The sequence below is a fragment of the Lepidothrix coronata genome, unplaced genomic scaffold, assembly GCF_001604755.1.
Source record: "Lepidothrix coronata isolate B3197 unplaced genomic scaffold, Lepidothrix_coronata-1.0 Scaffold9, whole genome shotgun sequence".
In the NCBI taxonomy this organism is placed as follows: domain Eukaryota; kingdom Metazoa; phylum Chordata; class Aves; order Passeriformes; family Pipridae; genus Lepidothrix; species Lepidothrix coronata.
In genome coordinates, this window is record NW_016690189.1 from 2,620,098 (window position 1) to 2,636,859 (window position 16,762).

The window sequence follows — 16,762 nt, forward strand, 5'->3', positions numbered from 1 at the left end:
AAAATGTATTTTATACAAAAAAATATAATACAAGTCTAAAGGTTTGCAATGTTTCTTTTAAACCACTTTGCAGAAATTCTTCACAAATCAATGAAACTAACTGAAATCTTGTATGAATATATTTTTTTTTCTTCTAGTTCCTGATTCTGCACCAGAAAATATAACCTATAGGAACATTTCATCCATGGAAATTGAATTATCATTTTTTCCACCGTCCATTCCCAATGGAATTATACAGGCCTACACAATATATCTCAACAGGACTAATGGGATTGAGCAAAAAGTTATAAACACTACTTTTCTGACATTACGTATTACAGGTCAGCATATAATGGTCTGGAACTTATGACAACTGTAAATTGTTCTGGGAAGTGTTCAACAGACAGATTGAGATAAATTAGTTCATTGGTTGGACATGATCCTGCTTGTCCTTATATAAAGTTTTTTGCTGCCTGTCTGAGAAATAACCCACTATGTAATGTGGTGAAATGGGCCATGAATGATATAAAGTCTAACGTATATCCATTCTATTTTAGATGTTTAAACTGCAAGGAACTTCAATAGATATCTTTGCAGATCTATCATTGTAACGAAGTAAACCCTCACGTCACCAACATATCTTTCTGATCTTAATTTGGGTAAAAATACTGGACAAAAAATTCTGGATAAAAACCTTCCCTTTCCACTCACCTTTGCTTCTTTTTCTAAGTTCTGTCACTATTGCTGAGGCATGATGCAGCAGTTAATGCTGGGAGCTTAATATCTTAACCACTACATTTTCAGAGTACAACCAAGAACAAACTGAAAAGCATTCTAGGAATATGAAGTATAAACTGGTAATTAGAGCTTTGTCCCTGCTTTTGCAAAATACTTTGTGTTCAAACTTTCTTAATGCTTATTTCCATCTCTAATGACATAGGTCAGTGTAAGTGATAGGCCTACTCAGCACTTCAAAAATACTTATGGTCCATTAAAAAACTGATTTGTTCCACTGAATGGTTGGTTCATTGAATTATTCTTTTTTATTTAGATTTAAATAAATATACAGAATATACTGTAGAAGTGTCTGCTAGTACCAGAATGGGGGAGGGCCTTCGTAGTTCACCTCTGCATATACTAACTGATGAAGACGGTAAGTCAGAACAGAAGTTGCAATGTATTCTTGTCTGCCTGTATTCTGAAATTACTCTTACACTTCATGTCAGTTATGTTTAAGTCCTGTGCACTTTTTTGGCAGTTATATCTCTCTATGGCTATCTGTGTCAGTCTATCTACACACGAACATACTTTATGCCTCTCTCTCTCTCTCTCTCTCCATCTATCAATATACTTACCAGTACAAGCAATGCAAAATGGCACAATTGCTGTGCATGGACATTTGGTCTTACCAATATCTTATGAATTTGAAGAATCTAAATTTACTCATATTATTATAATCTAAGACGCTGCACAGTTGAATTAAATATTGTGTTTGGTTTTTCAGACACATGAGAGCTGAGGAAAGGGAAAATCAGGAAAAGGTAGCTTGAATGGTCCAGGGACATTGATGAGGATTTTTTTCTTTGGCGATTTTTGTATTCTTCTAAACAGATGCGTGTACAGATACACGTAGATACACGTAGAATTATTCACATTATGAAAATGCTCAAAGTCCATAATCTGTAGCACTGGACTCCCAAAATGAGCAGGATAGTGTTCTGCACTGCAGGCTGAGGATAGAACCCATTTGTTGCAACCCCTGCTAATTTGTACAGTAGGTCACAAATCAGCAGAGGAACCTTAGAACTATTTATACTTTCAGTACACAATTTAGTTATAGGAAGTTATCCTTGGTCACCTCTATAGTTTCTGCAGGGGGAATCATGAAAATAAATTCAAAGCAAAAATCTTAAATTAGGTGCTGTGACACATTTTGGAAAAGCCTGTGTCTCTATCCATTGTTTAAAGAGGAAGTCTCTGAGAATCTATACTAAAGTGGCATTGACACAAACGTCCCTCCAGCCATTCCTAGATTAAGTCTCTTTTCATGTTTTAGGAAACACTGATTTGCCTCAAATTCAGCTATTGATGATAATGGATCATTGCATATCTTCAAGATGTTGATGGGCTTACATTCACACTATAAGTAAAAAACATTTGCTCAAGAGTCATGTTGCTGGAGCAGGCTGAAAACAGCTGATCTGGACAAATCTATCTTTTTCACAGAGTAATTTTATACAGAGCAATGTAGTTTCTATTCGTTAGCAAAAAAATATCCTCTGAATAAGAATTGTAGAATGAACTAGACATGCCAAAAAGACATGACATTCACCGTATGACAGATCTTTTATTATATAGTCACTAAGGATAATACAAAAAATAAAACACTAAATACAGCTGTCAAAATTTTTATCTAGTAAATACAGACACTGACTAAATACAGTGAACCTTTGTTCATGAAAAATACAAAATATTTTTTCATAAATGTAAAGAGTTATAAAATCTTTATGCCAATTTTTGAGATAGTGAAAGAAGGAACAAGAACTGAAAAACAACAATATTTATAATACACCACATGTTCCTTATTCACAGGAACACAGTGTTCCAAGGTTCAGACCAAATGTTTCATAGATTTGCTAATAGTTATGCTCATATTCTCCATTTTCATGCATGACTACAGCTATGACCTGAATTTTTAGTGCATGATGCTCTTTGGTTTAATTTGAGAAAAACAAAAGTAATTCTAATATTACTTCATAGCGATACATAGGTCCATGAATCAAGATGAAGAAAAATATTTATTTTTTAATAACATGCTAATACAAAGCAGTATCACTTATGCATACACGGGTATATTTTCCTCAGCAAAACTAATACAAACTTTAGAATGAAATCAAACATGGTCTAATATTTTTGTTTACTTACAATGTTTCCCCACGCAGTCGTGGCATGGTGTCATGTAGAGGTCAACTTAAAATTAATTTTAAGGGTCTCAGTAAATGCCTATCTTTTCATTTGCCACTGTGATATGTTAAATGTATGAATGTGGTCCTTATTTGATGAGTGAATAAATTTTACTGCTACTCAGTATCCCACAATTTTATTGTCTCTCAATGCTATGCTTATCCATTCTTCCACCTTTTGGTGCTTTGTATAATTCTTTACAGCACCTCTTTTTCCTCAGGGGAACTATTATGCTATATTTTACATGTGTTCATACTATAAAGCTTTTGCTTTTATTAGAATGGGGAAAAAATTTACAGCAATATACTTGGACAGTAGGGGAATCACTGTAACCTACCCATTACTCTGTTTTCTCATGAAGTGTTTTTCCCTTGAATCACAGAAACAGATGTTCTAACACCACCATGCAAAATCTTCTTTTATCATCTGTTAGAAAAAGGAAAAGAAGCTGCGCCTTAACATTAGCTGATGGATACTGTCCCAATGTGATACAAAGTTCACTTTCCATCACAAGTAACTAAAAACCTATTTAAGGATGCTGCATATCCCATTGATCTTAACTGTTTAACAAGATGTTGTGTCCTTTTCTCTCATTTTATAGCTCCGAGTTCTCCTCCACAATCCCTCTCTGTAAAACAGTTGTTGGGTGTCACTGTGAAGTTGTCATGGAAACCTCCATTGGAGCCAAATGGAATTATCCTCTATTACACAGTTTATGTCTGGTAAGATTTTCTGGAAGTAGTTCTGAGAATAAATATTAATCTGTAACCCATCAGGAATGTGGGGGTTTTCTTACACAATGTGTTGATTACATGTTTTTGGAGAACGAATATTCATTCAGCACTTACAATACTAGACTTTTGTATATACAAATTTAGAGTAGATGAAAATTGGGGTATTAAATATTTTGTAAACATTTTCCAAAGGTTATATTATAGTAAATGAATTAGATTTTATACTAGAGCATGGTGACTATTTTCATTATATTCTGATTAGACCTACTGCAAGGCAGGGCACAAGCCCATGCTGAATTGTCAAGGAGATTTGAAATAGGCTTAAAACTGAAAAATATTGCCCCTTTTTATAGAAAGTGTGTAAGAACCATGTTCAGAGTCTTTGTATGTGCTATCAGTTATGTCTACTGCTATATTTTGTATTTATTACATTCATAGCAAATGAGTTTTTTTAACAGATATTATTCATTTGCTGTGTTTTGTTTTTTTCTCTTTTCTTTTTTCCTATTTTTTCTCCATCATCCCTCTTGTGATATTTTTTCACCTCTAAAAAGGAATTTTGTCACTTTAAAATTTGCAGCTTCTGTCCTATTCTCTGTATAACATAGTTTGGTCTAGTGATGTGGCATCTCTTCAAAGATCTATCTGTAACTTCTACTAGGATTGAAAATATTTTGTGATTGATAGCTTTTGCTATATTACATTCACGCTGTACCATGTTATTGCCACTACTAAGGTGAAGGAAGTAAATACTGAAGTGCACCTTATAAGATGTGTACCAGATGTGCAAATCCACAGTTGTTATAAACACACTACTAATGAGCTTACATTTATTATTTTATTGTTACTTGGAAGTTTCAAGATAGGGTTTGGCCTCAGTTCCTACTGATTATTTTTTTTTTAATTATAGCTTTTGTTAAGTTGGTGATAAAATGAACAGGAGCGAGCTCTTCTTCCCAGAAAAGTTAAATTTGTCTTCTCTTGTTACTTCTACTGTACTGGCAATGTCTGTTGCTCTTTAATGACAAACCCCATTTAAATTAATTACTGCCCTTGAGCTAGAGAAGAGTTACTTCATAGCCCTTCATAAGGGCTATGGTTTTGATTCAAGCTGTCTTCAAAGACTTGAGGTTATAGAATTTTTCATCCTTATATTCTCTTATAACTTACAGCTTTTGTTATCATGACAAAGGATTTAGCAAGAATTATTTTTTAAAAATACCTCTTAATTGATCCGACTAAATATTTTAATTAAGCAACCATGTAACTTTTTGCAGTAGACCTTGTCCCTCTTAATTCCATATTCTCCTTACTGTCTCTTATTTGTCATACTGTGCCATATCTAAAATTAGAGGGGCTTTAGGTATCATGTTAAGACAAGGACATTGGAGAAAAACTCCCATTGCATTCAAAGGGGTCATAACTTCATTGCTTCCTTGAGGGGGAGGGAGGGGTGGAGGAAGGAGAGGAATTTTAAGTATTTAACAGAATTGTCTATATGATTCCACAAAATGCATTGCAGTGTGAGGTTTGACAAGATAAACTGCTGTGCCATACAGTTGCTGCTTTTGGGAGGTATTCTATGTATTTTGGAGGGGTTGTTAATCCCAGTGCTTCTCAATAAAGCAGAATGATGAAGGTTACTACAGATGTTAAATAAACGTTCCTCCACTTCACTTAAATATTCTGCAACAGTTACAGAGAATTTGGTAACTTTTCTTTAGCTAATCCAGAACAAGTATCTACAACTACTAGAATAGAAAGAGTAACATCTGGAATGTTTTCAGTGTTGTATTTCATGGTATTTGTCACACGGCAAGGTGGTTTTGGGTGCTAGCAGGTAGTAAAGCCTGTGTACCTTGAGCCTACAAACTCATACTGCCTAAGTCTGTAATTCTAGTGTATTAAAGGCATATTTACAAAATTGCCGAATTTTTATATAGCTGTTGTCTTTTGCCATTATCCTTTTCAGCAAACTTCTGTCAGATAATTATTGACTAGATCTACTTTGAGGTAAAGATTTTTAAGAAAATATGGTACCTGTCTTTATCAACTGAAAGTATGTGATTTCTTAGAACCTCTGTTGCCTGCATTTCTGAAAGTTCTGATTTAAAATTTTTTATTATTTTTTCTTCAGTAAAATTCCTTGGCTTAGCTGATTCTGCTATGTACTTTCTTTCTCATTGTCTGCAAAGACTGCACTCACTTTGATCAGTGTTTTCTTATTTTTATGGCAATCTCATTTGTTTCTAAGCAGAAAATCATCTTCTCTTGAAACACCTCAAGCTTTTGTTCTTCTTCCTATGTCTGATTGTTGAAATGTTTTTTGCCAACTAAGATGTTGTAAGAATGCAGCTTCTGGGAGCAGAAATGTTTGCAGCACTAAGCAGTGGATTTTCTTCTTACCTGAATTATAACCAGATATGTTTTTCCATACTGAGAATATATTGGGCAAAGATCCAGGAAAAGATGTCTTTGTATAGAATTTGATAACTGCAACTGCAACCTTTTGTATCTTTTTACAGACTATTAAAAGTGTCAGAAGTTTGGGAAAAATGTAAATTTTAACTTTCTCTGTTACCAAGAAAATTTCCCATGTCAAGTGACATTCAATTCCACTCAAAATCTGAAAGGGTTAGAAAGAATTTTTTTTTTTTTTCATTCTCACACATTTTCTCATTCCAGTTGTTTTTATTTCAGGTATATTAGATGGTGGTCTTTGCTAATGGGACATTAATTCCTTATCAAAGGATGAAAATTGGCCCATCTAATAATTTTGCATCACCTTTCCCTTTTTGTTTTGGGTGGTTTTTTTTTTTTTGAATTAGAACCCATTTTCATTTGTGAAGAACTCCATAGTGATTGCTGGAGCAAGATATTTGATTTTACTTATCAAATTATCATCCCTGTGTGAAATTCTACTGGGGACACAGAGCACCTACGCATACAGAAATCTTTGCAGGAATGGAATGTTTGATAGTGGGATTTTTTCCTCCTATTTTTTCTTAAAAGATTCCATTAACTTTACAAGGAATAGCAGACTTTTTGAATTCAAGTTAGTTATTTCTTGTATCTTATTTTACTTTCTGATAACCATTTCATACCTATACTAATACCAGCATTTTATTAATGTTACATCTTACAGCCTTTCTAGGCGGGTTTTGACCTTACTGGAGTTCCATTCTGATCCCCTGCTACATTCCACCAGAATTAACTCAGCACCAGCTAATTCCTGTTCCATATCATCTTCTATTATTCCATTTATAACTTCAGCCTTCTGACCAATTTCACAGAGTCACAGTAGGGCCTGGTCCCTGCTATAATCTTTTTATATTTCGCTATTCCTGTCCAGAGAGACAGTTTAGTTATGCCCTACTGTGTCCTTCCCAAGGGTACCACATAAAAATTTCATAGGAGTTAATAGATGGAAATGCTCCTCCTTAATATTCCATACAATCATTGTTGATTTTTTTGTTGTTGTAATTTGCAAATATATTTCTGTGGAGGTTTTGGGTGTTTTTTAAGAAACAACATTAGGAGTCCTCTTGTGATGCAAGAGTACAAAAGTGAGCTTTTCAATATAAAAGACAAAAAGAAAGACCAATATACTTGTATTTACCACAGTATTGCATTTTTCAATTTTATAACATACACTATAGTTGTATACATATGGAAACGGTGTGTGTATATTATTAATAAAATACTTTTTCTTCAGGAATAAAATGTCAAAAAGGAGTGTTAATGTAACAGAAACATCATTGGAGTTCACAGACCTAGAATATAACTATGAGTATAGTGCTTACCTAACAGCAAGTACAAGATTTGGAGATGGCAATATAAAAAGTGATACTATAACATTCAGAACTTCTGAAGGAGGTAAGTTTAAATATAGTATGAACCTCTATTTTCATTCAGCCTTATATTTCTCTCAGCCTTGTTTAAGCTAATAAAGCCTATCATCTATAATTGGAGTATAGAGATGTAACTTCATGAAGTTCCATGTCAGCAAATTAGACATCCAAAGCTGTACGTACAGGAAAAATTCTATAAGAAAACACTATCTGTTTAAAAATGCAGCTAAATACAAATGTGTCTGAAAAAGTGTTTTAAAAATTCATTTACATATGCTTTTTTTCCTCATCATGTCCAAAAGCAGTTTTTATACCATAACCAGAAATACATTTAATTTGACATAGGATGCTGTCAAATCTATAGTGGATGTTTCTCAGGCACTAAAATGTACAAAAATCTTGAGGTACAACGCTTTAGGTATGCTAAAACTCAACATTTTTCCAGCACCAAGTGATCCACCGAAAGATGTTGCATACAGAAACCTTACTTCCACATCAATAATGCTATTCTGGTCTCCTCCCCAAAAGCCTAATGGAAATATACTGTACTACTCAGTTTATTTCAAAAATAATTCAGGAATATTCATACAGGTAAGCTTATTTTTATATTCTTCTTTTGTAGAAGTCAATGAAATGTTCTAATAATTCATTAAAGATTAACTCAATTTTTCTAGCTACTAATATATGTTTTTTAATATTTCTTTTATCATAATGTAATTTTTTAACTTATAAAGACAGAAGCGCATCTTGTAATCTTGTTACATTGTGCATCTCATAGAACATTCATCTAATTAAACATTAAAGCCAATACCTTTTTTGTAATATTTTATTATGCAAGATTTACCTATACATGTATGCACACATACATTTAATACATATATCCTCTTAACATATATAATGGATAGACGCAAGACCTATTACAATCATGTCACACCTTATGAGTGTTTATTTTAGTCTAATCTATCAATTTGAATAAATTTCTGTAACAGTTATGGTTTTAGTTTTTAAATAATGTTTGTATAGTCTTAAAAATAAGAAGTTAATGTGAAAGTAGGGAACACATTTTAATTTCATATTTTTCTTACTGTCAAAAGAAAATTACTGTTTAGTAGATTGATTCAAAGATATTGAGATTTTTATGTTAAAGCTTAAAGGACAAAATGTTATAAGTAACATTTTGATGATCCACACATTTCCTTGTAGGATTTTTTGTTCTGTTTACTTTCATTCTTATTTATGCACCACACTTATTAATTGTGTATATAATTTTTCTATTCTCTTTTCTATGAATATATTATGGTACAAAAATATAATAAGAGAAATAAGCTTTCCTTACAGGTTTTTGATCACAAGTTGTACACATATGGAAGCAAGGAAAAAATATAAATTCATTAAGAAACTTATGCATGGAAAATAACCTCTACTGCATAACTTTATGCTCAAGATATGTCCAGGATGAGGTATACATGTATTTCAGAATAACTAGAAGAAATATTCACAAATATTACAAAAACCTGTGACAGAATAATTGCTAACATACTTCAGTGTTTACATTTCTCTGACTTCTGTGAAGCTGTGTGGTTGTCAGGCTCTGCATAGTTTCATATGCAAGCAAGATTGTGCCATGAATTCATATTCTGGTATTAAAATCGGGGCTACAGTTCAGATGGCAGACTGTTTGCACAAACTGTGATAGCAACAGCATTTTTTTTAAAAAATCCTTGGAGAAACCTTTATATCAGTGCATTACATGAAGTAGCCTATCCTATGAAGAACGTCCGCATTTATCTAATTCTTAGAAATCTCAGGAGATTTTAGAGGACCACTATGGACTTGGACTAGTCTTGCCTTTAGGAAGGTGGAAATCTGAGGTGAATGAGTAAGGTGAAACTGATACACTGAGAGCTAAAATCCCTCTGGATGGGCCCAAGACTCTGGAAATAAAGGAGGAAGATAGGGAAGATGAAGTAGAATAGTGTTGGCCCAGCCAGGTGAGGGTCCAGTTTCATTATCGTGTGATGTAGTTGGGCAGGGAAAAATGGAGGCACAAGTGGAAATTACCACTGCTCTGGCATACTGTGTAGTGGATGGCAGAAAAGTGCTGACAGTAGCTCTACTTCTGTGTGTGGAAACTACCTTTTTCATCCTTTTAACTTTGATTTTTTATCCTATCCCTCTGCCACCAGAAGATAGGTTTCAGCTGCTGTTGCATCTGTCTCTTACTGCCCATGGAATATGACCATAAATCTCTCAAATCATGATTGAATTTTAATCTGTCTGCTTCCCTTAACTTTTACCCTTCACATCCTGTCTGTTCACTGTTTACACACGACAACTACCATATCTACATTGCAGTTCTATCCTATACCTTGGAATTCCTGTGGATGCAGGACGGATTTCAAACAGATGAAAAGAGGCAACTCATTTCTGTCAGATATTTTATATTTCTCTTTTTACAACAGAAAAATGCATGTGTGAATGTCAGTCTGATGTGTGAATATATGTCATATATATATGACATATACAGACAGTTGTAAACTACATAAGTGTATGCAAACATGCAGCTTATGACCATCTGGAACTTAGAAATATAACCATGTATTTGTGAGTCTGTTGCTAAGTTTTTTATTGCACACATTTGGAAAGAAATAATCATCAGTTAGAACACTCTACATCGAGGTCACCATTCTGCTTTTGTTTATCCAAACTGTATTTTCAGTTTTAGAAATTATCTATGACAATTGAAAAAGGAGATGATCTTTTCATATTTCAGGGAACCCAGATTTCTCAGATGTGTGGTTGAAGGCAGCCAAACACTACCAGTCTTTAATCTGCTTCTTTGTCAGGAAATAATGTCAGGGGGCCAAGTCTTAAACCATATCTTCTAGATGCCTGAAAAACCACCCTTGTTGAAGAATATCAAGAAAATTAACATATACCAATGCTGGCATAATCTGAAGTAGCCACAAAAGTCATACCAAAACTGGTCTTATTCTGTTGTCTCAATTTCTCCCTTATCACACGTTCTCAAACTCCTCAGGAACATTAAAACCTAATTAATAAAAAACACAGAGTGTTAATATGATAAAACCAGGAAGTTAGTAGCTGCAGAGTGAAGCATTTTGTTTAGGGGAAAACCCCCACAAACATAGCAAAATACCTGAGATTAAAAATGTGGTTTTCTCCCTGACATTATGCAGAAACTTGCAGGAAAACCAGTTTTTCTTTAAATAAGAAAATGTTATATACCTTCATAGGTCAAAAGAATAATGTATAGTTTCTTTGCTCTATAGGTCTACATGAAAAATCACACTGCAGCTGCCCAGCCAGAAGGCTGGGGATGCTCAGACCTAGCTTCAGAACCAGAACAGCAGAAGGAAATATTTAGTGATGGAGATTGGATTTGAGGATTTTGGTAGATGAGTGGGCTGTTTCTATGGGGATTCTGGTAGGTTGTAAAAGAAAATGTGTCAGAGAGGGAGGAATGACTGCTAGCCAAGTAGAAGAAACCATTATATACACAGGGCTAGGTTCAAGTTCAGGTTTATCTTTTATCTTCTGCTGACATAGGTCTAGGGAAAATGCTACCTTTTGGTATATGTTTGCTGTTGTGTTCCAGTGCAGTAAAGATATAGCATGTATGCTGACAAAGAACACTTCATACGCAGATGACATGACACTGTACCTTTTTCTTCACATCACTTCTCTGTGACACTGCTTTCACTGTTTGCAATAGCAGCTTTGCACGTTTTGCTCCACAATGCCTTGCCTGGTGCTTGAAGCAATCATACTGCCCACATTCTCAGTCTTATTGAGGAAAAAAGTCAAAAAATCTATGGAAGTAATTATCTTATAGCTGAATACTGATCTATGAAAGATATCCTTGACTTGAATAAACTCTTATTCAATTTCTATGTACTTGTGTTTTGATTAGCAAGAAAGTGGGAAAGGTGCTAATTATGAATATAAAATTATGCTTGGGTAAAGTTCCCCAGTGTAGGAATTTCAGTACAGATGACAATTGTCCTACTCTGCCAGGGGAACCAGGAGCTAAGTACTGAAAAAATTTACAACCCTTTCAAGCAACTGAACATCAAAACCCAAATCATCCAATGTCTGCTTCAAGCCAATTGAAGTGACCATGACTGGATACAGTTCAGAGTGAAATTCAACTTGGATTACCCTTGGGATGCAGAAAAAGGGATGCAAACAATGTGCTATATTAACAATCAAACATTTTCTTTCACCAGTATGACCACAGAAGGGATAAAAAGGGGAACTTCCCAAAAATACACTGCAAATACATGGCCTCAGAATGGTACAGCACACAAAAAGGAAATATCTTCGCTTAGGTTGCTACTGCAACAATGTGCATTATGCTCCTTGAAGGATGGCTTGGATTAGCCCTCACAGTGTCACCACTCTCATCTGATTGCCAGAGTCCAGTATGTGATCCTCTGACTCAAAACAAGAGTCAGATGAACCTAAAAAAAAGCAGAATAGGGGAAAAAGGTTAACAGTGAAGAACAGCAGCACTGCATTTTCTGTGTGCAACTAATTACAGTTTTATGCCACTGGAAATATCTGCTGCTTCCTGAAGAATATACTGCATTCTGCTGACACTTTCATGGCCCGTGTGTATTGCTTACACTTAGCTGCTTTTAATAATCTGATACTTTGCTATGTCAAAACTTCTTTCATGTATGGATGAAGAAAGGCACTGAAGGAAGAATTTCTTCAGCTGTAGCCAAAGATCCTAAGCTGTTTGCTTTCATCTGGAGCCACAGTTAATTGTAAAACTTCCTATAGTGTTCTATCCCCAGGGTACAATTAGTACAAGTTTTGTCTTTTCTCAGTTTGTACCCACACAGTTCTTCCTGCTCACTGTTACTCCTAATTATGTGTTCCTTTTTTTTTTCTAATATTTTGTCATATCAGAAGTTTGAGATAATCCCTGTTCCTTGGGCTCTTCATAGTAAAGGAACTCCCTCCTAAAATAGTTTTTGTTGAACCAACAAAACCCTGTTGTTATAATGTTCACATTGGTTCACTAAGTCCTTAACTGCCAGACAGCTGGCTAAATTGTAAAGGTATGCTTTTTAAACTAAGAGTTGAATTTTCAGCTGTTCATACCAATAAACTCCCATTAAATCTAGAATCAAAACTTGATGTAGTACCCTTGACATTTTTACCTTGAAAACTCAGATAATTATGTAAGGTCTTATTAAAAAAAATCTGATTGTTAGATATTGTTATTATAAATTATTAATCATTTTTCATTACAATATCTAATAATAATAACAACAGGATGGTATTAGAATGCTTCTTCTGGGCTAGATGATATTTTCTGTCATATTGTGCTTAAGCATCAGAAAGTCTAATTAAATACCTTAGAATTCTATTTTCTGTTTCCCGTATCTTAAGCTATGCAAGTGCAATGCAAAGCTCTTCACAGCCTTTTCAGTTAGTTATGAAGACAGTGTGAGATTCAAACTACTTTTAGAAGAAAATCATATATTAAGGTGGAATGTTTTTGTATTTTGACTGATATTGACTTAGCCTAATCTTTCAGACAAAACTAATGGTGTGCTTTAAGTCAGTTAATAAGAGTGGATATAGAAACTTATACCACCGATTCATGCAGCTTCTGTTCTGCATTCTAAACAAAGGTTTAAATTTTCATTGCCAAACAAACTATTTACTTATTTATATTACCTAAGTACTGGTGACTGAGGGAAAACTAGGTCTTCAGATATTAGCATAAAAATCACTGAATGAGAGTGTGACTTCTTGTTTTCTGCAAAAATAAAATGATCTTGTCTGTACAAAAAATTGGCGAAGTATTGCATTAGATATATAATTGATATGTATTGGTGACAGAGATCAAAACTGGATACTGGACTATCAATTTGCACAGTACTGACTCAACTGTGTGGTAGAGCATATTACAGTGACTTCTTCAGTAGAAACTTTCCTCATGAGAAATATAACCCATTTTTTAGTATGCAGTTTCAGCATTCCTCTGTTTTTATGTGATGTTTCTGAATTTTAATACTCAAACATTACTGTTGCATTTTTCTGCTTTAGTAAGTCTTCTCTCATAGCCTCTCTCTTTTAGAAAAGAATTTAGTTGAAAGCTAGCTTTGATTTTAAAGAGGTGGGGTGTGTGGATAAGATCTAACACCAAAAATAGGAAGCAGGCCAAATAACTGGAACGTGTACTAGTCAATTCATCAGGGCATTGGGTGAAATCCAGTATGCCCTGAAAATATTGCTATGTAGAAAAATTAGGACTTTGGTCCTGAGGAGTGCTGCCCATGCCATCTGCTCGATGGGGCAATGTGGCTGCCACAGAGGAATAATACTGACATTCTCAATCAGGAGCAAAAATTTGACTTCTTGCACAATGCTGGAGCTGAATATGCTCATGGGCTACATAACCTCTCAACAATTTTCAAACCATGAACCAAATTGTGTTGGATCATCTAAATTAGATTCCCATAATGAGGTGGGTGATTCAACATGTGGTAAAGCTGACCTTACATAATCTGATTTATATTTTTTCTTTTCATTTTCCCAAAGAGTTGATTCTAAACAGGAATAGCTTCCTTGGAGGGGCTGATCTAAAGCACTAACCTGCTGATACAGCCACAATTTAGTGATATTTTGATATTGTGCAAAGGAAAATGGAATTAGATTCTGGTGCAATCCTTTCATTAGCAAGTAACTGAACAAAGAAAAAATTTCTGTTGATGTCTTGAGTTTAACATGGTCCACTGGGTATAGACATTTGCATTAGAGATAACAGCATGTTTTTATTGGAAGGGACAACTAACAAAAGGAACAGTTTATGAAGTGGTGCAGTAACATCTCTGCTGCTGGAAGTTTTAAATTCAAAATCTATCTATTCTCATAAAAATAGAATAAAGTGAGAGAAGTCTTTTGATTTGCTTCATGATGATCAGGCAAGGCAGTAACATGTATGATCATTTAATCTATGAGCAATTAGTGGATGGTACATTCTTGATGCAATATGGATAAACACATTGTAATATTACAGATTTAATCTGTGAATTGGCATTCAACAACTACAAAGAATAGGGGGAGTCATTACATACTCTATGTACTTACAAGGAGTAACAATAGGAGTCAAAGTGTAGGTTTATGTCTCCTGAAAGCTATGGTAAATCATATCTGGTGGTGGTGATGGTGACAGCTAAATGGGGAACTAGAAAGAGAAATCAATGAATAAATAACATTTTCAATGGCAATTAATAAACAACATTTTTAATGGCAACATTATCCTTTTTTTTTCCCTTTAGAATTTCACAGCTTATGGTAATGACAGCAACATCAGTATGCCCCCGTTTGTAGTTCTGGATGACTTGGCAAAATACAGCCATTATATTTTATGGTTAACTGCAAGTACAGCTTTTGGAGATGGAAACAAAACCAGTGAAAAAATAGATGTGTATACAGATCAGGATAGTAAGTTAATAACTTTTTTAACACTCAGTGTATATCAGTGCTTACATTTATTAAGCATTCTCTAACTTGAAAATTATTTTACTGTTATGATGCCAATGTAAAAAAACCCAAACAGAACAGTAAGTGTGGTTTTCAATGCTGCAGTATTTTTTTTTCAAGGAAGGCGTTTTGATCTGAGTCTTTACTTTGTAATACTAAGAATGTAGTTCACAAGCAATAAAAATATTGTCTTAAACAATCATTAAGAAATTTTTCTTAAAAAAATTAACATAAACGATTATTCATATATGCCTCCAAAGTATTTTATTTTTGATATTGAAACATAAGTTATTTTTATAAGTTGTAAAAAATATGACAAGTGACGTGACATTTTCAGACTAATCATATTTCGAAGAGTGATTTCTGATTTGGGTTTGGATGTTTCATTACTGTAATCCATGCATTTCATTTTTTGTGTATTATCTCTCATAGTCCCAGAAGGTTTTGTTGAAAATCTGGTCTATCAAAACATTTCCTCATCTTCTGTGAATGTAAGCTGGCTTCCACCATCCCAGCCAAATGGCTTAGTCTTCTTTCATGTTTCTCTAAGTTTAATGCAACTGGGAACCAGCAAGGTTTTGTCTTTCCTTACTTACAACACAAGCATAATGTTTGACAATCTGGAGAAATATACCGATTACATTCTGAAAATCACACCAGCCACTGATAAAGGATCTTCTGAACAGCATGCTCTAAGTCTGCATATAAGAACTGATGAAGATGGTAAGATAAAGATATTTTATTCATTTCTACGGAAATGTAGTAAAAAACTCAAACAATTTTCTAAAAGGAAACAAAAATATTGTTTATTTTTTTAATATTAACTTGAAGCTTTTTGGGTATACAATGACACAAATGACTGCTACACATTTCTATTTTGACACCATGAAACAGAGTTTTTCATTGTAAGTTATATTTTCCTGACATTATCCCTATTTTTCTCTTTCTTATTTCTTCACGTAGTCCCAGAATCAGCACCTATAATCAAAACATTTTCAAATCTCTCAACTACCTCAGTTATGTTTTCATGGGACCCCCCTGTTAAGCCAAATGGTATCATAATAAGTTATGATTTAAATTTATTTGGACCAGAAAGGAATAACTCATTCTCTACCATCAATAATTTTATCATCTTGGAAGACCTTCTGCCATTCACATTGTATAGCATTTATGCAGCTGCAAGAACAATAAAAGGACCTGGTCCATCTGCTGTGCTTCAGTTTTACACAGATGAGTCAGGTGAGCAAATTCAGTTGTAACCAACTTTGAAATATCAGCTCTACGTTACTGCATCCATCTTAGGTCTGAACACCAGACCTGTTGAGATGAAGGATTAATTTTCCATTGGTCTGTGAGTTAAGAGCTTTCAGAAGAAGAAAACACTGCAAGGGAAGTGTTTTCTGAGTGCTCTTTCTCCTGCCACAGTGTGCAAGAGGAGGTCACATTTTGCATGGGATTACAAAAATAACTCCAAAGAGAAATATATTCTGTTTTTGGAATGTGTTATAGTTTGCCAAGTCTCAGGGATTTTGAAGCAAACAACAGTACTTTTCTCTTCATCCCCCTATAGAACTGAAAAATGATAAAACATGGAAATATTTCTGACACATTCACACGGGTCTCCTATGTATTGATCTCCCCTCCTCTGCATGGTAAATTACATATTCTGTAAATATATGTTGAGTTGTGCTCAATATATGATGTAGG

The 16,762-nt window shown here is 34.2% G+C and overlaps 1 protein-coding gene across 1 annotated transcript in view; it reads left to right on the forward strand.

Moving 5' to 3' along the window:
- The window catches only part of PTPRQ (protein tyrosine phosphatase, receptor type Q), a 116,567-nt gene that overhangs the window by 36,665 nt on the left and 63,140 nt on the right, over positions 1 to 16,762 (forward strand). The window contains exons 24-31 of the mRNA XM_017804252.1: positions 138 to 320; positions 1,031 to 1,132; positions 3,545 to 3,665; positions 7,393 to 7,553; positions 7,974 to 8,119; positions 14,851 to 15,016; positions 15,488 to 15,778; positions 16,019 to 16,294. Coding sequence (XP_017659741.1) covers positions 138 to 320; positions 1,031 to 1,132; positions 3,545 to 3,665; positions 7,393 to 7,553; positions 7,974 to 8,119; positions 14,851 to 15,016; positions 15,488 to 15,778; positions 16,019 to 16,294 — 1,446 coding nt within the window. The remainder of the gene's footprint in view (positions 1 to 137; positions 321 to 1,030; positions 1,133 to 3,544; positions 3,666 to 7,392; positions 7,554 to 7,973; positions 8,120 to 14,850; positions 15,017 to 15,487; positions 15,779 to 16,018; positions 16,295 to 16,762) is intronic.